This window comes from Adelges cooleyi, unplaced genomic scaffold (assembly GCF_023614345.1).
Source record: "Adelges cooleyi isolate 19-005CV unplaced genomic scaffold, UGA_ACOO_1.1 ACOO_flye_CR_arks_rails_tigmint_CR_PRNA_651, whole genome shotgun sequence".
Lineage (NCBI taxonomy): Eukaryota > Metazoa > Arthropoda > Insecta > Hemiptera > Adelgidae > Adelges > Adelges cooleyi.
This window is the reverse complement of record NW_026096352.1, coordinates 6,850,365-6,876,481: the sequence shown is the minus strand read 5'-3', so window position 1 is coordinate 6,876,481 and position 26,117 is coordinate 6,850,365. Positions and strand designations below refer to the sequence as shown.

General features: G+C 29.9%; 2 protein-coding genes across 6 annotated transcripts in view; both read left to right on the top strand.

Moving 5' to 3' along the window:
• LOC126844615 (tubulin polyglutamylase TTLL5) overlaps nucleotides 1-18,318 on the top strand; it is a 42,993-nt gene extending 24,675 nt beyond the window's left edge. For 2 of the 4 annotated variants that reach the window (XM_050582922.1, XM_050582921.1), the window contains 11 exons: nucleotides 489-595; nucleotides 6,895-7,108; nucleotides 7,407-7,675; nucleotides 7,785-7,987; nucleotides 9,692-9,878; nucleotides 9,963-10,156; nucleotides 10,543-10,722; nucleotides 11,504-11,591; nucleotides 11,769-11,937; nucleotides 16,445-16,611; nucleotides 17,985-18,318. In XM_050582922.1, coding sequence (XP_050438879.1) covers nucleotides 489-595; nucleotides 6,895-7,108; nucleotides 7,407-7,675; nucleotides 7,785-7,987; nucleotides 9,692-9,878; nucleotides 9,963-10,156; nucleotides 10,543-10,722; nucleotides 11,504-11,591; nucleotides 11,769-11,937; nucleotides 16,445-16,611; nucleotides 17,985-18,126 — 1,920 coding nt within the window. In that variant the 3' untranslated portion in view covers nucleotides 18,127-18,318. Of the gene's footprint in view, nucleotides 1-359; nucleotides 433-488; nucleotides 596-6,894; nucleotides 7,109-7,406; nucleotides 7,676-7,784; nucleotides 7,988-9,691; nucleotides 9,879-9,962; nucleotides 10,157-10,542; nucleotides 10,723-11,503; nucleotides 11,592-11,768; nucleotides 11,938-16,444; nucleotides 16,612-17,984 lie in introns of those variants that run through there. The other 2 variants (XM_050582924.1, XM_050582923.1) reach the window with 2 other exon arrangements.
• Nucleotides 18,319-22,520: 4,202 nt separating this feature from the next.
• Nucleotides 22,521-23,904, top strand: LOC126844484 (copper homeostasis protein cutC homolog). Of its 2 annotated transcripts, XM_050582721.1 has the most exons (3): nucleotides 22,521-22,587; nucleotides 22,716-22,774; nucleotides 23,081-23,902. In XM_050582721.1, exon 3 carries the CDS (start codon nucleotides 23,083-23,085, stop codon nucleotides 23,818-23,820), a length of 738 nt encoding a protein of 245 aa, XP_050438678.1. In that variant the 5' UTR covers nucleotides 22,521-22,587; nucleotides 22,716-22,774; nucleotides 23,081-23,082; the 3' UTR covers nucleotides 23,821-23,902. The 2 variants fall into 2 exon arrangements, with proteins under 2 accessions (XP_050438678.1, XP_050438679.1); XM_050582722.1 differs by lacking the exon at nucleotides 22,716-22,774 and having other exon boundaries at nucleotides 22,532-22,587; nucleotides 23,081-23,904.
• The last annotated feature ends 2,213 nt before the right edge of the window (nucleotides 23,905-26,117 follow it).

Below are 26,117 nucleotides of genomic sequence, written 5' to 3'. Positions count from 1 at the left end.
TATAGTTACTCAATTATTACAGTGAATTGCTTAATCACCATTTTCAAGTCTCAACTACCCTAGCCTTTTTAAATCATCTCTAAATTGATTTTATCAAAAATTAATATAGTTATTTTTTGTTTAATGACCATCAAACGTACAGGGTGATTATTTTATCGTGAACCACTCAATATCTCATTGAGTTTAATATGAAATACATTTTTTTTTATATTACTTTTACACAATATGATTTCAATTGTTCACATTTTTTCTCCCTCCCAACTTTTATCTAAATAGCAATATTATAGATAAAATAATCTATAGCATATAGTACTCATATGTCTTTGAGGATTAGGTCGCTTAAGAAATTGCCGTAGAGAGTTCATTGCCACGGCACTATGTATTTCGATTTGAATTTGAAAAATATACTTAATAGCATGATATAATAAAAATGTAATTGTTCTTATGTACCCTATAAATATTGTATATTTAAATGAAAATACTTGCAGGTCGCCGCCGATTCAAACGATTACAATTTACTATGGTCCAACAACCACGTGAAAACGGAAATCATCAGTTCGCTAAAACCTTTTCAGCGTGTAAACCATTTTCCAAGGTAAGCTATTCTACTCGTACTCATGTTCTATTCGTAGCACTTAACGCGTTAATATATAATATAAATAATTTTAATAATTACCATAATAATACTATAGTATATATACACAACCAAGATCGTTTTCGATTCCCCAGAAGGAAGTCCTTTCCAGCACGTCGGAACGCTTCCGCTTTGTTCTCATTCATCCAACTTTTTTTTTTATTATTATAAACGTATTCAGGCATATTATTATTATTATTATTATACCGACCTACGCTGTTGCTGATGACGTCAATAGATTAAACAATGTTTTTGTCGCTAATAACGGATGCATTTGTAAGGCGCCATCGAATGTCATTAAGACATTTTCGTCCTCGAGTTGATCCAACGTTACGAGGACCAATTATTATTATTATCGTTGCGGTATCGTCGAATATTTTGCCTTAAAATGTCTTTATCAAAGCTCTTTATGTTTTTTCTTACAACTTTGTTAATCCAATTGTTTATACAATATTTATTCAGAAATGTATGCGCTACCATTTGAGTTTTAAAAGTTGCTATCGACAAAATTAAGTTGGGAGGGGGTAAAAACAAAACAAATTGTGAAAAATTGAGATCACTTTGTATAAAAACAGTATGAAAAAAAAATTGAATTTCTTATTAAACCCTATGTCCTATGAGATATTGAGTGGTTCACGATAAATAATATTATCATCCTGTATATACTACACTTAATAGATAATTTGATTTGATTAACTAATCCCCGAGCCGTTTACCTACAGCTAAGATTAGCCCCACCGACGTTTTTTGTCCTGTCACCTAATATAGTCGAAAACACTCCAACACTCGTGTTAACATACTATTAGGTAATTAGATACCTACGTACATCCGTATATGAACACTTATATACCTACTCGTGTTTTGTATTGTATTATTATTGTTATTATGTGTATAATGGGGTTCGTTGATCATTTTTAAAATGTAAATGAACAAAATGTTTTCCGACTGTTGTATCTAATTGTCAAGATTAATAAACAGGAGTAAAACGAAAATCCTTCGGTCGCGCCTATTATCCGTGTCGCATTCAATAATATATTTCATTATCAATAGGTATTCTTCTCTCGCTACAAACACCTATTGTACTAGAAATATTATCATATATATATAGTATCATAAACATCATAAATATATGTATGTCATTTTTTTTTTTTTGACTTCAGTTCAAGATTGTTGCTCGGCACATGCGTTTCTGGCGATGAACATTTTGCGATATTATCATTATTGTCACTCCGTTCATAATATTTATGAGCGAAAATAATAACAATAGAATGTTGATTTTTACATTATTTTCGAGGCCAGTTTGACTAGACGCGGGCACTATGACAAGGCCTCTCCGAATATCCGCATCGACTAATAGTTAATTACAATTGCGTATCGTTTTGGCTTCCGTTCGTTTGATACACCAGACGAGTGATGACACAGTATTGGACCACAATGTTCATACGATTATACAGGATGGCCACGAAAAACCTTTACATTAAAAAAAAAGCAAAATTATATTAATTTTTCAAAACAAATTAAATTAACTTATGTAACATGTGTGTTACTTCGTTCGAGTAAGTTTTTCCACACTCGTGACCGGGAAAACCCGTTATATTTTTTATGGGACTTATGTTATTTTGTACGCGGCCTTGGAGAGTCATGGTGAGGTGAAGGGGCAGTCATTCGACTTGTGAGTGTTAGTTTATTTATTTATTCTTTTTTATTTATAGGAGGTCTCTGCACCAATTCCTTTTTAATCTTCTTGGCGGATGATCTGGGATATGATTAGAAGAGAGGTAGTTTATGTTAAGGTTAGGGTGAGAGTTTAATTTTTTATGATATTTTTGGTAGACAGTTTTGGCGATCTTGTTTACATAATTAATTTGGAGATCAGAATGGAGGGTTTATTTGAAATATACCATGGGGAATTAGTTAGTGTGCGTATGCAAATGCTTTGAAAAGACTGGATTTTTTGTATGTTGAATGGAGCGGCACAGCCCCAGATTTGGATACCGTAATACCATAGGGGAAAGAGAAGAGTTTTGTAGATGAGTGTTTTGAGTTTAAGATTAAGTTTGGAACGTAAAAGAGGGCGAAGTCTGGTGTTAATTGTTTTAATTTTTCAGTTATATGATCTTTCCAAGTTAGGCGTTTGTCAAAAATGAGACCTAAGTATTTTACTTGGTTAGTTTGGGGGAGCAGAGTGTTGTAGAGTTTGTCTGGTGGGCAGTTGTTTGGCCGAAGAGAAAAGGTGATGTGATTAGATTTGCTTGTACTAATTTTAATTTTACATTTAGTAAACCATTTTTCTAAAAGATTGAGTGAGGTGGTGTTGGAGTTATAAATTTGTAATTAAGGGGTTAGCGTCAGATGCTAGTATACTTGTATCGTCGGCAAAAGTATTAAGAATAGTGAAGGAAGATGTGCTGTGTAGATTAAGTAAAGAAGAGGGGATAAGTCACTGCCTTGGGGAACTCCGACGTTTATCTTGAAATGACTAGAGAGTAAATTGTTTAAATTTACTTGGAAAGAACGTTAGTTTAGATAGGATTTCAATATTCATATTATCGTTTTGGGAAGTTTGTTTTTAACTTGTGGAGTAGACCTTTGAATTTAAAGATTGTAATACAGCTGTATGGTTAGAAAAAGTTCGTTTATATTTGTAATAGAACTATGTATGGATGGAGAAACTTGTTCACAATAAAAAAGTCGAGTATGTCAGGGTTTCTGTTTTGATGAGGAGGTTAATAGGTGGGGTGCGCTGGAGATATAATGCGAAGGTTGGAATTGATTATGGATTTGTAAAGATTACGACCACGGGAGTCTGTAATGTTGTTTCCCCCAGTAGGGGTGCTTAGAGTTGAAGTCACCCCCAATAATGCAGTTATTGTCTAGAGATTGGAAAAATTATTTTAAGGTGTTTTCGTTAATTGGATTACTTGGAGGAAAATATGCAGCTACAATGGCAGTGTTTGTATTATTTATATATAACTGCATATTTGAGCTCTGAATTGATTGGCTTGAAGTAGGAGGACTGATATTGAGTTTGATTTTGTTACGGATGAATGTTGCCGAACCACCATTAGTTGTTCCGTCAGGATGGTCAGAATGGTGGAGTAGTTCGGGAAAAATATGGTTTTCTTTGGAGTAAGTGTGATAAGTGCAATGTCGATGTTTCTGGTGTATAGACGAAGGGAAAGATCGTGGTAATGGTTTTGTATTTCATTTGCGTTCCAAAGGAGGATTGAGAGAGGTGATTTGTTTGGTTGGATAGAAGTCATTTGTTTTAGTAGGGAGTCGATGATTTTGGTGAGCAGGGAGATAAGAGGGCTTATTAAGGTTTGGAACTCATTAAAAAATGAGAAAGTTGGGTTGAGATAGAATCAGTATTATTATTTGAGTGAGGTTTGGTATTAGTATGGTTTGATTTGGGGTTTGAGTGAGTGTTAAGGTGTGTCTTAATGGAAGGCTGAGAGGTAAACCATTGGGGTTTTTAAAGGGGAGAAGTTCTTTTCGTGATTGAAGTTGCTATTAATTTTGGGAGACGAATTGTTCAGGTAAATTTCAGTTGACTTGCTGGTTTTAGATGGTTTACGTACATTTTGCAATATTTTGAATTTGGGGCATCCTTTGTATGAGAGGCCGGGTGGGGTCCTCTGCAGAGAGCGCAAGTTGCTGGAGTAGAGTCTTCTTAGGGAAATTGATTTGAGTCGTGGGTGTTTCCGCATTTTACGCATCGAGGTGTATGATGACAATATTTACGGATATGACCGTAATTTTTGCATCTTAGACATTGAACTGGATTTTTTTTTTTGGGTGGGGTGCTTCAACTTTTATTTTAGTGTAACATATTGTATCGGTTTTGTAGATACTTAGGTTTGTTGGAGATTGCTCCAAGTCTATAAAGAATATGGGGAGTGGGGTTTTATACTGAAGACAGTTAGTAATTGGCCGTACAGTGAAACCAAGAGCTTGAAGCTCTTCTTTGATGAAATTGATTGGTGAGGTATGGTGAAGGTGTCGAATCACTACTCTAAAAGCTTTTTCGTCGCTTGGTTGATAGGTGTGATAATTTAAATTATTTGTTTCTAGAAGTTTTATAATTTGACTATAAGCGTTAATGGTGTACGTCATTAATTTTATACTGGTAGACGAGCTTTTAGTGCTAAACTCTACAGGTTCAGTGAGAGGTTTAATTTTTTTTTCAAAATTCGAAGTAGTCTATATTGTCTTTAATGTAAATAGGTGGAATTTGTATTACTTCTTTAGGGTTATCTTGAGTTTTCATTTCTATATCATTTTCATATAATTGGTCGTTCATGGTAAGAGCTGCATAACGGGTTTGGCTTGAGAAGGAACTTGTTTTTTGCATTTTTGGTTATGGGGAATGACTTGGCGAGGTGATTGGAACGGGTTTCCAGTTATAGTTGTCGTTGGTTGAATTTTTAATACTTTTCTTAAAATGTAAAGGTTTTTGTGGTCACCCTGTACAATATACGACTATAGGCCTATTTTGTTATACATAAAAAATAATAGGTATTTTGTACAGTTCATTATGATGGCCAATGTTGGTTAATTTCATTTTTAACTTTGACGTAGATCTGAGAAAGTATTGGTTTTATCATTGATTATAAATAATACGCCCACTGGCATGTATTTTTTGCTGCCCGTAAATTGATGCCGTTGTAGAGCTTTATACTGTTTTGAATTATGACGGTAGGTACCGTGAGCGTTGACAATTGTCGCGCAAGCGCACTACGTCGTTCCTAGCTGTATTGCGTCTATGTTTTTATATTTGTATCTGAACCCATAATGACTTTTTTTGACCGATAATTTATCTAGCAAGTATAGACCTGCTAAATAAATTATGAAAAATCGTATCTGAATGGTAACTGAAAAGTTGACTTTTTTTAATTTCGCTTTTTAGGTGTAGTTTTTAAGACTTGAGATCTGTCAATTGGAATTAACAAATCTATTACAGAAGTACCTACAATTTTTTTTTAAATCTGTTATCAAACTTTTTTTATTTAAATTACTTAATATTTATATTAAATTTATATTTAAAAAGTTAATGGAATATATACATTATCATTATGTATTTGTATATTATATAATATATGTTACCTGTTTGGAACCTTAAACTCTTCGCATATGGACTGTAACCTTTATTCTTGTAAATCATAAAATTCGTTTACGATGAATTCTATTTTATTGTAATAAAAAAACACTCGGGCGGTCATGGCGTGCGTATAGGGAATAGAACTATGACTACTTTTTGATACATGATCCGCGGATGGACTCAACACTACACAACCAACTGGTTTCGACAATAATAATAATAATAAAACACAAAACACAACCGCCTTGGAATAATTTTTAATAATTAAACTATAATACAATTCAATTTCAGTATATTAACAAACATACGAATAAATTTAAATAACATTTTTTTTTTATACATTAGTTTCTGTATTATCCTTTAATGGTAAAGGGCATACTTTGCAGACCCCTCTCCGGAACATACCGCCCACCGTGTGAATAATAATAACACAACAGTTACCATTGAAGTTTTAAAATGTTAGTTAGCGCTATATCCTCTAGGGAATATCAAAATAGGTACCTTTTTTAGACATCCTAGTGTGTCACTAGCTAAAACCTACTCAAGAAAACTACTTATTCAAGCAACTTAAATAAAAATACTGTCCTGATAAACCAAAACTATAGTAATATAATTAGACAATTTAGTAATAAGACAATTAGTACAAGATTGACGTTAGCCTATCTCATTTTCACCTAATTTCTCAATCCCGTTGTTAATTGTTATATAATTGCCTTTTTCAGATTTCCTTTAATATTTCTCGTGACTCCAGCTGTAGATTATTTTTTAATTGAAAATATGCAGTCCAAATAGATTTTAAGGTTATTAAAAGAAAATTTAAATTTCTTATTATACTTAACTTTATAAAAATTTGATGGTTACACACTACACTAGACTTAATATAATGTTATATTTTCTCAATTTTATTATAAGTGTAAAAAAAATCAAATTGGTTTTATTTGTAGAATCCAGTGATTTAGTTACATTATTAAGTATTTTTGCTATACACCATGTACATTCCATTTGAATATCCTTAAAAGCCTTAAGTATTAAATAAAATGCTTAATATTGTAAGATATTAGGGTGTTGTTTTTTATGCAAGATGTATTATGTCATTATAATTTGTACATGCGTACGAATATGACCATAACATTAAGAGCATCAACTCTTATGTTTTAAGGTCATGCGAGCTGACCCGGAAAGACAAGCTGTACAAAAATATCGAGCTTATGAGCCACCGAAACGGAATAAAACATTTCTCGTTTGTACCCGAAACTTACATTATGCCGAAAGACTACAACAGGTTTATCACCAATCAATATCGACACCGAGGCCTTTGGATAGTCAAACCTTTTGACCTGTCTCGAGGTAGAGGCATCACGATTATCGATTATGTAAGCACATTCAAATTTATACTAGTAGTAAAAATTTAAGTAAATCATAATGAACAATTTTAAGACGGTAAAACCGTAGCTAGTTATGTTATAAATTACTAATGGCAAAGAGTAACGTAAAATTTACAATGTTGTTACTGGTCTAGTCTAATGTTATTTCGGAATACATGAAAAATATCTGAAAACCGTTTTTCGTGTGTCCGGAAAAATTGCCAAAATGGGCTCTACCCTTCTGTTAATCAGGTTTAACCGAGTCGTGAATTTTTCTAATAACAAGCACTGTTCACCCTCTCCATAGCCGTTTAACGACGTACAACAGCAGTGTCTGAAAGACAACGTGGTAGTAGCCAAGTACTTGGACAACCCGCTGCTGGTGAACGGATACAAGTGGGACCTCAGGTTGTACGTTCTAGTCACCTCGTTCAATCCACTGATAATTTATTTGTACGAAGAAGGCCTAGTCCGGTTCGCCACGGTCAAATACTCGTGTGACCGTACTCAGATCAGCAACAGACGAATGCATTTGTGCAATTACAGCGTCAACAAAAGCAATCCCAGTTACATCAGGTATTGGCGCAGATCCCGAGCTTGTTCATAAATAAATCTGTTGACAAAAATTCCTTTACAAATCTGTCGTGACTCGTCACTCACGCTGTAAACGATTTCGGATTCGCAGGAATTTAGATCCCAACAGGGAAAACGTCGGTCATAAATGGTCGTTGAGCGCTCTCCTCAACCATCTGCGACAAGAGTGTTTGATCGACACCGAGGCCCTGATGACCGAAATCGAAGACATCGTCATCAAAACCATCATGAGCGCTACGGCTCAAATGTTGCCGGCCATCAACTGTTTCGTCCCGAACAATCAAAACTGCTTCGGTAATTCAAATATCGTGTCTAGAGTTTGTTTTTACAGCTTCATACTCAATAGAAGACTTAAAACTAGACGTTTTGTAGATCTGTTAGATATAAAAGTGTGGTTTTAGGCGTATAACGAATTGAAAATACTCCACGTATTACTATACAGTACGTAATACTGGAAAGCTTGTTAAAACGACAAATGGGGATCTTTATCGATATTTATTTTTTCCATTAAGGGAAGAATTCGTTTTTATTTAAACGTTACAATATTTTAGATTTAAAAAAAAAAATTTTGTTTTGCCGCCTGGGCCTAAAAAGCGTAACGCGGAAGTAGAAGTAGCCTGAAGTAAGCTTTATGGAAGTAAAGAAATTGGAAAGTACTGAAACTTTTTTCTCATGGAGGGGAGTCGAACACACCTGTATCGCTTACTGGGCGTTTGTTTGAGCGAGATCCTTTCTGTCAAACCCGTACCTTTAACTTTTTGGTCAAACAAGATAACGCCCGATTTCCTATTCCGCCAAAAAAAAATATAATTGCAATTTGTCGATGAATAATAATTGCCTAATAAGAAAATGTCACATCGGTGGATCGCAAGTTTTAATGAATTATACTGGAGTTTTTTCAGGCAAAATAAATAAATTCTTGTACAAGATTTTTGTTTTAGAAATTTATATTTAAAAAAAAAATTATAAAAATTGTCAATTATTGATGACAATTTATGAGTAAAACAAAAAGTTACAGTCTACTTAAAGCCTAACGGCTAAAATTTTAAAACATGGAACATGCTTTAGCCTGCTGGATAGTGATTATTTCTGATCTATAATCTCCTTGCGATTGGCCAAAACGTTTGCAGCATAATATGAGTAAAGTTGATGATGCAAGAGGCACAGGGACAGAATCAAAATGATCCGGTGCATTCAAATAAATCTTAACAAAAATAGGACCGCTCAAGCCCGTGGCCACATCGTCATTATTAAGGGAGGACGCGGCCATGCTGCCCAATGATATTCCGACCACGATAGCTGGGCTATTTTGTGTCGTTTTCGAGCTGGAAGGCCTAGGCTAAAGCATGATCTATGCTAAAATTTACATAACTTCTTGAAAACAATAAAAATTAAAACAGCTTGCTATAATAATATTTATTAAAACCATTTATGTGCCAACTTCCAGAGTTCAACAAAAAAAATTCAAAATATGTCATTAAAATATTTTATAATTATTTTACTAGCTAAAAGTTCTTAACTATAAAATATGCTTTGAATATTATAAAATTCTTCGAAAATATTTTAATAATATATTTTAGATTTTTTTTATTTCTGTGTTGTCTGGGTAATTAGGAGTTCTATTCTCAAATACATAACAAACTGTATTTTTAATTTCGATTATAATATTTTTTGACGAAAACAGCCAAGTCCGTTTGTTTAGAGCACTACTGGGGGGTAGACATATTTCTGTAATAATTTTAAAGCCATTCCAAAAAATTACTAATAAATTTGTAACAACCAAAGAAATCCTAATGATTCATTACAAATATATCGAAAAATTCGCTTGTTTCCAAGGAAGCTATCCATACGACATGCTTACTTTTGTACAGAAAAATCGAAACAGTTTGTCACTCAACTATTATTTAACAATAATATTTAAAAAGAAGTTGCATAAACATGTTTTATAGTATATTAAACTGTATGTTCATAGAACATTATCAATGTTACTTTGTGTAGAGCTCTACGGGTTCGACATTTTGGTAGACGACAAACTCAAGCCATGGCTTCTTGAAGTCAACCTCTCGCCTTCATTGGGAATCGATTCCGCGCTGGACTGTCGGATCAAGAGTTCGATGATATGTGATCTGTTCACCTTGATCGGCATTCCCGTCATCGACCCGACTGTGTTCGGTAGTTCTATCAGGTGGGCATCCTGGTGTTTGCTAGAGGAAGAAACGTACTTCAGCGGTATAATGATTATTGTTGTTATTTTTATTAAATACAATAGCTCCAGTAGAACGACCGAAAGAAGACCGAAATCGGACGTGCCGAGAAAAAGGAAGGCTTCGTCGGTTAACAATAGTTTGAATGGCGACGAGAAACGATTGTTGTTGCATACAATAGATCAAAACCGCAGAAGTAGAGGGTTCATTAGGATTTTTCCGACCAGTCTGACATGGAAAAAATATTCTTCGTACTTAGGTACGTAAGATGCTAGTAAATGGTAATCGTTTGCAACTTATTAGCACTTTACCTTGGCTGATAAGGGATTGGTTTTTAAATTATATGTCTTTTTTTGTGCTTGGAATAGCCCATGGTAACTTTTTAATCCCCCAACCTATGTATACGACAAAACATTAAATAATTTTGGAAACTGTTAAAAATTGTAAACCAACAAATATCGTTTTCAGATTTGAAACTGCTAAATGCTAATATAAATGTTGTTTCAATGGATTCTGTCAATTTTAGCATTTATTAGGAACCATAAGTCATTTAAAGTTCCCCTATATTGGTTTCAATGCGTGTGGTCGTGTTTTAATACGATTATGTTCTAAGAACTTATATCATGGTCACGTCTTATTTTACAGACGACACCAATGGAGTACCTCGAGGATCGACTATACCGCCTTTCTACGTGAAACTTATAAAAAACTATAATTGCTTATTGAACGATCAGCTGTTCGGGGAAAATTCTTCGTTTTACATGGACATCAGTCGACAGAACCGCTACGAAAGATCGCTGAGAGGTAGCAATGGACATTTTGACGGTAAATCACAACTTAATATTGTACTTGTAAAACTTTGGTTTGTTATGAAATATTTAGAATGCTAACAACCTTTAAAATACATATTAAAATACTATTTTGGTTCTTCTAAATTTTAATAAAGTTTAAGAATAGACGATACTAATTGTACAATTTTACTACCGACAGTGGTTTTTAAGATCGCCACTACTCCTATAATTCAATTTGAAAAATCAGTTTAATACAAAATGTTACGTTAGATTTCAAATCATTGTTATGCTTATGAATAATGTGAAATAGCTAGAAACTTACTAGATACTGTACACAAAATATGAACTTATTTTAGAACAAGAACAAAAAAAAAATTTATTTGTTTAGGAACTCGGTGTTTGGGCATTGCATACATTAATAGCACCTAGCATAAAAACCCGTATTGTTTACAACTTTTAAAAAATGCTTACGAATAAATAAATAAATAAGGCGTATTAAACAAAATTTGAGTCCAGATTCGGACTCAGCAAAATATATTATATTAACTAATGTATTATGAATCTTTTTCCAAAATCATGTGTACAGTATTATTACCGCTTCATTAATTTAAATGTATACCAAATGTATACCGTGTCTTGATACATAGACATTATGATACACGTATGCTTACTAGACATATCCTATACCTACATATCTATTAAACATCGTCTATTATTACCCAAAACTATTCTGCTTTTTATAGGAATCCGCCTTCGCTCCCGTTTTGTCATTTATTCAAATAGCCTCGGATGGTTAATATTGGTTTTGCTTACAGATAAAAACAACAAAGTCGACGATAGTCCTGACGTAACCAAACTGAAAGACGCTATCATGAAGTATTTACGAAACGGATTTATTTTTAGGTGAGTTTTAGTAGAAATTGGTTTTTTTTTTTGAAAACTTTTTTTGACGTTAGGCAGTAGCAGTTATCGTTTAAAGCCAGATCTAACGCCGTCTGATTTTAGCTCGAATTCGACTTTATTATTATATATAAGCAAACACGTAGTGTTTAGTAAAGTGTCGAATTTCACGGGTTTCAGCAACCACCAGGCCAGGCAAACGTTTGCCATGTATTTGACTTATATATCGGCGACGCTAAAAAAATGTGTTCTGGAAAAACGCTACGATGATTCCTCGTCTAGCGCGGACCTCGTTTTGATGTTCCTAGTGAAAGCTTCGAAAAACCTCAGTATCCCCATACAATTTGAGGTTAGTTTTATTTATAAGTACCATACTAGAATCTTACTAAATAGCTCACAAGACATTATCGCTGCAACGCTTTTTAACGGTATTTGTTATAATGTTATGCGTATGACGGGTCTACGGATTTTTTTTTGGTAATGTTAATATTAAAATTTTTTCTCTTCCCCTCTGGAGTTAACAAATCAATGAGAACTACTTTTTTCACAATCAAAAAATGTATTAAAGAGTCGAACGGATGTATTATAATAGTCCTAGCAACTATAGCATAAGATTATTAAAACTATAAAAACTTCAATTTTAAGTCGTTAGCTTGATGCCTGTTATGTAATTGTATTGTAAACATAATATATGGAAGCTAGAACTGTTATTTTTAAACTTTTAGAACTTTAATATTAATTTAGTAAGCTTCAAATAATAAATTCTTTAATTTTTACTCAAAAATTATGTGCAATATAAAACGCAATTTACTTGCTTCTGTAGTCAGTTTCTTTTTATATTTTAAAATTATTCATATATAATTTATAAAATGTCCCATTTCATAATGTTCCAGAACTTATACAAATGTTCCTAACCGGTATGGAACGATTAATATTGTTTGGTTATTCGATCTTATTTTACTATCTACAAAAATAAATTAAAAACATTTTTTTATAAAATTATATCTTTTCATGTTTTACTAACATGATATAGTTAGTTAATTAATAAAAACATATTCTAAACCTAACCAAAACATAATTGAATCCTATAAACATGAGCTCACCCGAAACTACAACCTAACCTGAATTTGATCAGAAATTAGCCCAAATCTAACATAAACTTGACCAGAACCTAACTATCGCACGGTTAATAAGACCTTACTAGAAGAACACACATATTTACACTTGTAAAATCTTTTATTATGTGAATGCAGCTTTAAACCTTGTAACTAGTTACACAAACTCGGAGTAAAAATTGCATCTTGTAAGTAGTTGCTTAAATAATTTGTTGAATCCTGATTTTGTTATTCATTATCAATTTTCAATGGTATATCTCATAATTTCTGAATAGTTAAAATACATAAAGTGCAATAACATATTATGTATACAAACAATATTAGCAAGAATACACTTGATAAAACGATTAATATGTGCAAATCATAATGTGACGTCGTCGTTGATGATTCGCTATTAATATAAAAGATTTACCACGGACAAGATAAACATAAGAAGGTAATAGTAAATTTCAAATCACTAAGGGACGTGTGAAGTATGACCAATCGTCATTTAAACAACATAATGTTTATAATAATGTAGAGGTAACGTATTTTAGCCATATAGGTTATCATTGCAACTTTGTTCTTCTATGCATTATTAAATATTTTTACAGTAATAAGCCATGTACCCAAGTAAAATATGTTTGATGAAAATGTAAAAACAAAACACAATGCCAAAAAGGTAAACTCCTTTTGGATTTCGGATTTGTTGAGATCCGAAAATCCGGAATTCGAAAGCAATTTATAGTCAAATTTAAATGATTAAATTTAAATTTTCATCAAAACATTTTACTCAAGTACACAGCTTTTTATTGTAAAAATATGTAACATGTCTAAGACTTTTAAGTGGCTTAAATAGTGTTTTTTTTTTAAATCCGAATTTTCGGATTCCCATCACTAATTCGAACTTATGTATATTTGTAAGACAAATGTGTTGTTAATTGGCACATGTAATCGTTTTCAGAGCTACCATGTGTGCACAGTTAGTGTATAAGATAGGCGCACAGTATTTTTACATTATTTATATGCATGTTATTTTTATTATACTACTATTTTTACACTTTGAAGCTAAAAAACAACGAAATTTGAAACGTCCATTAAAAAAAAATCTGTGTTATATCGCTCCAAAGTAATTAATGTTAGTTCAAGTGAAGCGAAGTCTCGTCAATATCACAAAAACTTTAAGCTGGTTTAAAAATAACAAAGACCTGGCAGGCTCAAAGAAGGTTAGGTTAGGTTATACAGTGACATGGACCAATCGGTTCCTTGGATGGACCAGTGAATATCAGTTAAATAACAACGTTTGGAATAATTTCATAGCTAGTCTTTTAGTATGTATATATTATATAATTATTATTATTATTTATATATTTATTTACGGATAACTCTATTTACAAAAATGTGTACAATATAATATGTAGCAAGTACATAAAAAGGACTAAGTACTTTTATTACAATGGTAATAAAATTCACTCCTAATAATACAACAATGTAAATTATAACGATTAAATTTGACAATAATCTTGTTGGAAAAATTTTAACGTTTTTAAATATAAGCAATCTATTAAGTTGTTTAATAATTTTAACAGAAATACATAATTAGAGTAGTTTTCCACGAATTTAATTAATTTTAATCATAATTTAGATTAAAGTATGATAGAACTCTATTATAACTATGCCGTAGACGATCAACATTAAATTTAAATGATAGAAAACGAAGAAAATGATACTGCACTGCTTCAAGATTCTGTGTTGTAGACATATTATTAAAGTCTAATAAAAGAAGCATTTTTAACTGTGATCTAACAAATACAAAGTATACATTTTTAAAAGCATTAAAATTATTAAAATTTAAACATATACGAATAATGAACCCCATATTTAAAAAAAAAAATTTTAATTTTTTATCAAAAACACTACTTGTTAAAATTATTCAAATCATCTTGTAAAGCTATACAAACAATTATAGAGTCTATTTGTTTGTTTTTTAATAATTTAGCATTATCAGTAAATAATAAAATATTTGACCTATAAATAATAAAAACATGTTGGTGAAAGGTGATCACCCTAAGGACCACCTGATAGAACTTTGTAAAGTTTCGATATAAAATGTTTTAATTTTACAATTTGTATTATATTTAACAAAAAATAATTAAATTAAGATAGTAAAGGATTATTTATTAGTGACAAGTAATCGACAATATCGAAAGCTTTCTCGAAATCTGTTTATAGAGTATTCATTTGGGCGGCACCAGTTGAAAAAGAATCGAGAATGTTAAGTTTAAAAATAGCCAAATTAGTCAAAGTAGAACGTCCCTTACGGAAACCTTGTTTATAAAGTACTATTTAAAATATAATAAATTATTTTATTATTTTATTTAGAAAATGTATTTAGTAGTATGGAAATATTTGAAATAGCTTATTTCATATGTATGTATATATTTATATATATTTATTCATCGTATTATAGTATAGGATATAGGTTTATTATGTATGATTTCATTGTGGAATTGTTAATGTACACGCTTAACGTGTGATCAAAATAATTCACAATTGATTTTCATTTCCTTGTAATTTGTTATTTTAATTTCAATAATACACCGTCTGAATATATAATATACATTAGCACGATTACAAATACCTGAGTGTACTATTCACGTTGAACTATGGGAAACGAAGTTGCGGCTTGTAGGTAATGTATTCCTCGCTCGTTTAAAGTGTCTAACTGCGACACGTTATTGCAAGTCCGTCCAAATATCAAAAGCATTCTGTCCCCATGATATTATACTCAACAACTTTTGCAGTTACAATTTGCATAGTAATAATGCTTAACCATGCCGTTAAACCTTAAATCGACAGATACTTAACATTATATTTTATTATGCACCGAAATTCGAATGAAGTCTCGTTCCAATATCTTTCACAAACTATACTCTGTTCCAAAATAGAAAAACCAGCGCAGAAACTAAAACGTGACGACGGCGCAACGTTTTAGTTTCTGGTTATTTTCTTTTGGAACAGAGTATAGAAATTGGTATCAGTTTTAATTCACATTTCGTTGAGCGATCACTATTTACAAATACCCAATATTGCCTGTATTTAACTTTCGGTAAAATACAATGAACGTTTTTTTAATCATACCAAGATGTTTTTGTTATTTCTATAAATATTATAAATGTATTCTTTATTTCACCACCAATTTAAAACTTAACTTACAAATGATTTGTATTTATATATATATATATATATCAAAATCAATTGTTGGTTTAATAGTTGTTTTTCTTAATTTTAAAGAGAAAAGGGTGAACTTTCTCCGCTTCGCATCGAAGCTTAAATATGTATACAGTACCTATATATATAATATATATACAGAACTGCAGTTATGTGTTTATATTATTAGTTTAATTCGCGTGACAATTAGATTACATGCATTGTGCACGATTTTCACTAATTTATTTTATCAAAAATGTAATACTTATTACTTTGGCATACGGCACAGTTGATTGAAATAATGTTATAATAATATATACATGTACAAGTATATGTACTTTTATTTGTATTTTGGTTTATCTTTACACCTCAGCCACTTATACATTTATAAATACGTACGGTGTAATTAAAATGCAGTGCTTAATGTGTTTTTTAAAGCTTTACATTATAGCTATAACTTACCTACAACTAACTCTAAAGAACTTAATTTCGAATGTTTATTAAGTATTAACTAATATATTTTTATACATTTCTTAACGTTAATTTTTATAGATTCCCAAGTCTTCGTTGTCAACCAGCCAAAAATCACTGAAAATATTCCAGCTGTTAGATAATTTTCTAATAAAGTACAATTACGACACGGTTATGTTTGCGTCACACGGTAACCAAAAGAATTGTATTCCCCACAAGTTATTCAATTTATTTTTGTCCCGTGCCAGGTAAGTCTTCGAAACTGTAATGTGACTTAACACATTTATTTAACTATATTATTTGTCTTATCCCAATGCAAGTGGCTAGCTTCCTTAAGGCCCCTAGATACCGACCTTATTTTTCAGCCAAAATACATAATTTTTTGCTCAACATACAGGCCGAAGTCCGAACCTGTGATCCGATAAGCAATCTAAAAACAGATATGAATTCGTCATAAAGTTTACTTGAGATCGGTCAGAGTACTTTTTTCAATTTTGAATTTTAACCCTTTCCAAATTCGATTTTAAAATTTGAAATTTTATTAAAAGGTTATCGTGTTTTATGCGTGTAGGAATAAGATATCAAAAAAGGACGCTGACAGATCTCAAGTAAACTACATGACAAATTTAAATCTGTTTTTAGATTATTTATCGGATCACTGATTCAGCCTGTGCGATGGACAAAAAATGTACTATTTTTATGAACTAAAATGGCTTTTACTCATAGACAAAATGATTTAAATTAAAAATAATACCATGAAGCTTATACAAGTTAACCGGTAAATTAATTGACAACCCCATCGCAGTCTAACTTGGCCATCATTAATATTCTTACGGTTATTAATTTAAAAAACGGCTATTATCATATATATATATATATATATATATATATGAGTTGTATCTAATATATATATATATATATATATATATATATATATTAGGATGGTCCTTAAAAAGTCGATTTTCGAGTTTTAACCTCGACGCCCTGTAAAGAGTTTTAAATACAATAAAAATAAGATAAAAAAAGAAAAATTGAAAAATATTAATTTTAAACGCGTGCCCCGCAAGGATTGAAGTTTAAATGGGATTTAACATAGGATTTCGACACTTGTGCACAAATCAATGCATAACTCTTTTCCTTCTCTTTAGTTTGATCTGAAGTTTTGGTTGTTTTATAGCTTGGAGTCTGTTAAAAATTCATACCTGCCAAAACTGCTGCCAGAAAATGAAAATTTAACAAAAAAATAAGCGTTTTTGGTACTTTTTTTAGCTAATTTTCAAACAAGGGAGAACACAAAGAGATGGAATTGTTTTACGTTTTATATTAAAGATTTATATAACCACATCACGTCATCTGCCGTCCCCACCATATTCTCTAGGCATTACCCGTCGATGTTCTTTAGATTTTTAAGTGGAAATTACATTCTTTGTGCACAAGTGTAGAAATCCTATGTTAAATTCCATTTAAACTTCAACCCTTGTGGGGCACAGGTAAAAATTTATATTTTTTTGATCTTATTTTTATTGTAGAAACTTTTTAGGGAGCGTCGAGGTTAAAATTCGAAAATCTACATTTAAGGATCACCCTAATATACATATCACTTCTAGTGTTTTTTTTTCAGAAAGGAAGATATCGAAGAAGTGATAAGTTATTCAAAACGCAATTGTTTATCGTCCGCAATAAGTCCAGTGATTGATAAAAAAAAATCCTTCGAATCGAAATCATCGCTAAAGCATAAAATATATCATGTAAAGATAGCGTAATTATCGAACATGTGTTCCTAAGTAGATACACAAATCACAATCATAGGCGTGTGCACGTAGCGTGCCAATCGCATACAGGCTCGATCAGACATAGATTTTTTACTTAAAAGAGGTACATAATATGTTTTATAAATTATGTGCCGTGATCAAGAGTACTTAATAAAAATATTTATATTACAATGTACAACACGATTTTGGGGAAAAAACTAAAATACTTCTTTTTTATTTTTATTTTGCTGAATGAAAATCTAGTCTTAGAATGTCTTTATCACGTCTAGCTAAAAATTATTTTAAATTCCTCCATTGTTGTAAAAATATATTTTTGTAGTTTATACAGCAAGTTTTGTACGTTTAAATAATTTTTAACATTTCTTTCAATTGCAATTTATTTAGTACAGTCCCTTATTAATTGGCTGAATTAAGAACTTATCTAAGCCAAGCGGATTTTTATGACGTACTTTTAAATATACATACTTAAATTTGCTTATAAAAAAATGTACGATTCTTAAAACATAACACTTTTGGAGAGAAGCCACCAAATTTTGTTTTAAAAAACAAACATGTATTTTTTCGTATCAATTTTTAATGTAAATAATATTTAAAAGTCATTTATATCAGAAAATATGTTTTTATAATACTAAAAATATAGTAATTGAAGTTTTTAGGTATCTCAAGGATATTATTTCCGGGGAAAAATTGTATTCCAGTCATGAATAATTATAATCAAAACAAAGTACCTACTGTACAGGGATAATCCAAAACAAAATGTATTAGAACTTAATGATACTCGTCTAGGTTTACCGTAGAATAAAAAATTACATTGGAAATCACGGTGGAATACTTAAGAAAAACTTTTAAAATTCTGATTTACATTCCGAATTATAGAATCGGATAAAACCAGATATATGTATTATTCGGTTATTCGGATATTCAAATTGTTTTATTTTCGGATTCAATAATTATGAGTTGTTACAATAAATTTAAATTACTATAATATCGACGAAATCAATTATTTTTTTTACAGTGCATTGTTTTACGAGTTGCAAATATTTTCAAGTTTGTTTTCCCGCTGTTATTTAGAATGTATTATTTTTTCCACAAAATATTCTACCCAAAAATATAAGTATATAAATACTGTAAATATAAATACTCATTAAATTGACTAAACATACTTTTGATCCATAAAACTTAGTTTACTAAAAATAAATAATTTAAAGTTTATTAAAGTTTAATTTATTAATTTACTAAAAATTAATTTAATTAAAAATTAATATATGAAAAAATTATGTTTTTAAAACAAAAGTTGGATTTTTAGAAAAAAATTATTTAGGGGAAACGAAAAGCACCTAATTATATACAAATAAGGGCTAAACGCGTAAAATAATTGAATAAAAGTCACTTTCTAAAGTTTCTACCGCACAACTTTCAACATTTTTTTTGCTATAAAGTTAAACATCTTCTCTATGCGGCCTAAAAGGTTTCAAACAAATTTTATAAGCGTTTATATTTTTTAATAGTTTTTACCATCAAATCTAATTAATTTTCTAATTGCTAAAATAAAAATCGGAATTTTAGACCTTATAGGGAAAATAATAAGTTTCACATAAAAATAAAATTTTGGAATTGGTCAAATAAATACACCAGAAAATGACTTCTACAATCTACGAAAGCCATTTCAAATTTTCACAATAACTCGAGAAAAATAACTAGATAAACTTTATATTTTTTCACTTTAAAATTAGTCGGCATATTTAAAACTTAATTTTTGTTAAATATTGCCCATTCTCTATCCCTTAATAAAAATGACTTTCCTTTCCCCTTAAGATGATGACTACTAGATCACTACTAGTGAATATCTGAGGCCAGATTCAGATTCATTGTAAACTACTATATATTTTTGGTTTTGTGACGAAAAATATACAATTTTGTTGTAGTGTTATTAATTTACTTAAAAATGTTTAGGTAACAAGTTTTAAGCCCAAACTTTGATTATATTCCTAAAAAAAATCAAGCTTCTGTAGTTGTTTAACTATATTTGATCTATATACGTTTAATGTTATGTTCACTGTTGTTGATTCAACGATTTTGTTTTAGGCAATTGGCGTTTAACATGTAACAGCCACGTTATGGTGGAGTGTCGTGGCCGTTGTTTATAAGAATTAAATTGTTAATTATCTTGGTGTTGTGTCTTTTAATTTTAATAGGTTTTTAAAATTGTATTTGTATGAATCTACACTCAGCTCATTTATACATTCAAGATGCCAAAGATTACAATATTTCAACGATAAATGTGGGAACATACGTAATGCCAAAAAATAATAATAGTTTTTTAATGTTTTTTATTTGACATACATTACCCTTAAACCTTTTATAATATGTATTATATGACTGGAAAATTAAAATATGATTACGCCGCACGTTACTCGTTTCAAAATAAAAAAGATTAAAATAGTAATTTTGTTTTGGACACTTGTTTGTTTTTATAAGTATCTATTATTCGTTTTATATAATATTGTAGTAAACTATGTATAATTCTAAAAAAACAAATTTATGGCACGTTTTATTATAATTCCAAATGTATTTCAATGTGTGACAACTAACAAATGTAAATTACTACGAACACAAAAACATTAATTTGTAAACATTTGAATATACTGTTATACCTTTGAGTGAATATTTATTGTTTTTAAGTTACCGATTGAACATAACACTTTATCCAAATTTTACATCATGAAGTTATCTTAGTTAGTCTTCATATTTATTATTTTGTAATAATCAACACATACCTATCATTATTCATTTGCGAAGTGTATAATTCAAATGAATAAAGTTTACTGTGTGTTGATAAACCCGCTTTGTCTAAAATTGGTGTATAATTTCCTTTAACTCGTCCAATAGTTGAATATAGATTTAATCCTCCGATTAATCGAATGATAAGAGAATTTGATTCCTTAAAAGTTATTTAAATATTTACACGGTTTGAAGTTACACCTATACTTACAAAATGACTTCTGACTTTACTAACGTTAGCAAACTGGGCCTTCGCCCTTCGTTAATCGTTTTTAAATAATCAAATAATTTTGATAAAGTTTTAAAAATTATTTATGAAGACCCAATAATAGTAATTTTAAATAATAATTTTAATGTAGAAAAAGTTAGAATTAATAAATTAAGTTTAAGTCAAAATGTTTTTTAGTTTCAGAATAGATTATTTACACAAACTGAAGGCACAGCAATGGTTGTTGTAATCTATTATCATCTTTCTTGGCAAAAGTTTTCATGGGAAGCTTTGAAATAAATATTAAAAATAGTAATAATTATTTTCCGTAAATTTGGTTTAGGTTGATGACATTTTTGCTATAGTGGATAAAAATTTCAAAATTGATGTTTTTCTTCAATGTATAAATTCTCATTATCATTCTATTATATTAACGTGTGGAAAGTTGCCTTTCCTTGATTTACTAATTAAAAGAATGGAAACAAATTTAGGTTTTAAGATTTATAGCAAGAAAACGCACACTTTAGTACATTCCCAAAGATTAAAATCGCTGTTAGCAACATTTAATAGTATGGTTTTCAACATTCTTATGTTAAAAATGGTTGGTTTTGATAAAGAACTTTGAAAGAATTTTGATAAAGAGTATTTTAATTAATTTAGTGCTTAAAATAGCTAAATTGAATGGGTCACACAGATATGATTTTTAGATTAGTTAATAAACATAAATGGTCAAGATATTAGGAAAGTTAGTATAGCCAGCACGATTAGTAGGAGAGATGATGAAAAAATTATAAGATCAGGATGGTTTATTTTACATGTATCTCAGGGGGTTTAAATTTGATAACTTTTTTTTCTGCTATCTAGTCTAAAACTTTAACAGTCCTGTTCAAGCATACCTTATTGCTATACTCGATACTATATACTCTATAGTATCTTAAATCAGTTTCATGCGGCTTTTGAAACCAAGCTTAGAGTAAATTTCATTTCTTCATTTTATAAACATAATATCTTAACACATTGGCTCGCTTCGAAATAGCTTTATACATTTGCTGCTCCCAAAATTAAGGTTATGCTATAAAGCATCTATAGAGTCGTACGACAACAACATGTACCTAATTTATTTTATTTTTTCCTAATTGGTGCAAAAACTGATAAACATTAAGCTGTAACGGCCAACGAGAAATCAAGACTGTAATAATTATTATACTTTTATATTGTGTTTTTATAAACGGGAAACCTTAATACAAGACTTGTCTTCTGTGTTTTATGTCCTTCGCCACATTTTTAAAAATAATTTATCCTTCGCCTTACAGCTGCCCTTATAATATGTTTACCTCCATAATACCAGTAATGAACGCGTTTTGTTACTTAAAACATAACTATGATAACAAAATGCTGACTATTCTTATCAATTCATAAGTAAGTCATAAATCACCAAATTTAAGTAATAATAAATTTCCATAGTAAGTACTTTCGTAATATGTGTACCTATCTTTATATGTATCGATATCCTTTATATATTTGACGTATTTATGTTCATTATTTATTTAATTTAAAAACTATTTCTTTTGTATTATAATTTATTGAACAGATAAGCTGGATCAACTGGTAACCTGGATAATATAAATATATATATTTTCGAATTCTAAGGTAAATTTTACATCATCGCAAACTAGTTGCGAACCTATGCATTTCGTTAATTATCGTAGACAGTTAATTATTTTAACAAATCAACTCAATGTTATACAGAAGGGTTCCTAGAATATTCATTATTGTGCAGATTGCCTAAGAACTTGCTTAACTAAGTATAATAACTGAACTAAAATTAAAAGTTAATAATATAATTAACTTAATTATATGAAAACAATGAAATATATTATTGACATTACATTAAAACTCTTGAAAATAATATACTAATAATACTTAATAATATGCTTGTATGATTTTTGATTTCAGATATGGAGATTTGTGTTGACAATGTAGAGTCTGTTTTAAATGCCGTTTCGGGTGGCGCTCATAGATTAGAACTGTGCAGTGCTTTGAGTGAAGGCGGTTTAACTCCATCCGTAGGTTTTTTCAAAATTGTTAAATCCCTTGTAAGTGTACCTATTTTTGTCATGCTTAGACCAAGAGGAGGTAATGACTTCCAATTGTCAGAAATAGAATTGAAAATTATTCTTGAAGATTTACAATTGCTAAAAAACGCTGGTGCGGATGGTTTTGTTTTTGGAGCCTTGACTGCTAAAGGGTTAATAGATACCGCTGCTTGTGCTTCAGTTATTTCTGCTGCTCATCCATTACCTGTAACGTTTCATCGGGCATTTGATGTGGCAACAGGTGATCCAATGGTAATGGTAAATGAAATTGCTGATCTCGGTTTCAAACGTTTGTTAACAAGTGGTAGAAGTTCAAATGCTTTTGATGGTGCATTGCTAATTAAACATTTAATCGAGGAAATGGATAATAAGCTCATTATTATACCAGGGGCAGGCATTAGCATTGATAATCTAAAACAAATTTTGGACTTAACATTGTGTCGTGAAATTCATGGATCAGCAAAATCACTAAAAAATAAAACTAATAATCCTACAATAAATTTAGGACAAAATTTAGCACCTAGAATTTATGTTACTGATTCAAATATTGTTCGGGAATTTCTTAAAATTTTTGAAGATTATTTAAAACAAACTTTTTAAAATGTTTCTAATATTTGTATCATTATTACTTAAGTTTCTATGATGTATCAGTATTAAACAATAAAAAATAATATCTACAAATATCCTCTAAATGTTTTTTTTTTTTAATTATTTTTATTATTGATTGATAATATATAATTATATTGCTTAACCTTCAATATAAAAAAAAATTGTTTGTACTTAAGATCAATCAGTGTTTATACAACAATAATCTGAATAATGTTTTAAAGATCGTGTGACCACAATATTTTTTTTACCTAAGAAAGAATAAGAGAAAAAATATGGGATAATCAAACCTGGGCATTATTTAAATAATTATTAAAGAATCATCTTAGAAATACCTTCTTGACTTTGTACTGTAATTAAAACTTATATTTTATTTTTTATTTAAACAATGCAGTAAAAACCTATCTAAAATGGACCTTCAATAAACCAGAATACTATATAAGATGAATTTAATATGTCATAACCTATCCTAACCTTCCAAATTTGACAAGCTTCACCAGTAGCGTAGCTACCGTTGGTGCAGGAAGCACAGCAGACCCAGGGCACATTCAAATTTGTACGGTGTACTATACGTGGTAACTTTAATCTCTAGTTACTAAACTGCAATAAACTACAAAGATCGACAAAAACGGTAGAAAGAATATTTTTTTGTATTGTCTTTAAACAATTTAAACAATTAATTATAATCAGTATTGTGCAAGTTCTTATTCAAATAATTTTTTTTGAAAAATTTTTGAAATTATTCAAATAACTTCTACTTGACTAATAAGTTAATTAGATGATTTTTAAAAAACGTTTTATTCGAATGATGCACAACTAATTATAGAACAAATTTAATGAAATTGCTAGTCTAAACATAGTATTTGTTTATTTTAAGGTGAGAAAGGTGGTAAAAATTATAATTACATCGGGCACCAAATGTTTAAATATGTATTTGTTCAAGGTTAATTTATTGACTTCATTAATCTCTATACATACTAGAGTTAAGAATAAAACTTGATTTTCTCACTAAGTATAATTTGTATAATTTTAAAACATGAATGCTGTATTTGTGTGAGAATTCAATTGTGAGGAAAATTGGGATGGGATTCTAGATTGTCTTGGAAAGGCACAATTTTACAGTTCTATATTTCAATTTAAATACTTCTGTCCCTAATACATTTACAAAATTAAATTACATTTTCTTCATATATCTCAACAAAACCAAACAATTTTGTTTTGTAAATTAGTAACTATATATATAAATATGTATAATATATATTTTTATTACTACAATTTAATTAATGTAGATTTATTATAAATAATATAATTGATATATTTTTTTCAAAACATGGTCAACATAAGAATATTTTATAAAATGTTAACAAGTTTTGTCTCTTAATCAATCCATTTTATTTGTATTTAGATAAAGGGCAAATTGGACACACCTCCAGCTACTGGACAAATGTTAAAATGGGCCTATAAGTTAAAACAAAATGTTTTATGTATCATAGAACCTACCTCAAAAAAGAATGTAATGTTTCTTCAGAATATATTATAATTTAAGCTCATTACTAACTTAAACAGTTGTATAATATAAAGAAGGTGGTGACTTCATTTATTGGGTAGAGGTTGAGAATTTACAACATCTTATCTTCCTAAATATGGGCCAGTATTATAGCTATTTTGTATAGTAATAAAATATAATAATATTGTAATCAAGATTGGTAAGCTAGAAAAAACTTGAGCAACTTATGGTTATATAAGAAATTAATATTTAAAACCCTTAACCATAAAATAATAAACTCTCTTCGTGTACGTATTTCGGTAACAATGTTGTCATTTTCAGCACTAACGACAGACTAAGATTACATATTATGTTAATTAAATAATAAATTTTATTATAATGGTGTCTTAGTTAATATTTTTACCTACTAGTTTGTTTTTACATATCTCCTATCTATTATCAAATAAGTCATCTGAGAGAGTATCAGTTGGTTAGATTTGGGTTAACCAATTACAGTGTAATTTACTGAGATCTCACATATTCAAAAATTAAAATAAGTAATAACAACACTGAAAGAAGGAATTAACACTTTAAATACATTTTAACCTTTTAAATTCAGTTTTTTCATAATAATAGTACTATTGATGTTCATAAGTTTTAACTATTTATAAAGGTAATCCATAAGAAAACATAAAAGTAAACTGTTATCTAAACCTGGGTATTATTTAAATAATTGTTTTTATTTAAATAAAAAAATACCTAGGTTTTCACTTAAAGTAATAGTAATAAAGTTTTATATTTAAAG

Excerpts from the sequence above, each read along its gene's own strand:
- LOC126844484 (XM_050582722.1), top strand. The coding sequence starts at position 23,083 with ATGGAGATTTGTGTTGACAATGTAGAGTCTGTTTTAAATGCCGTTTCG.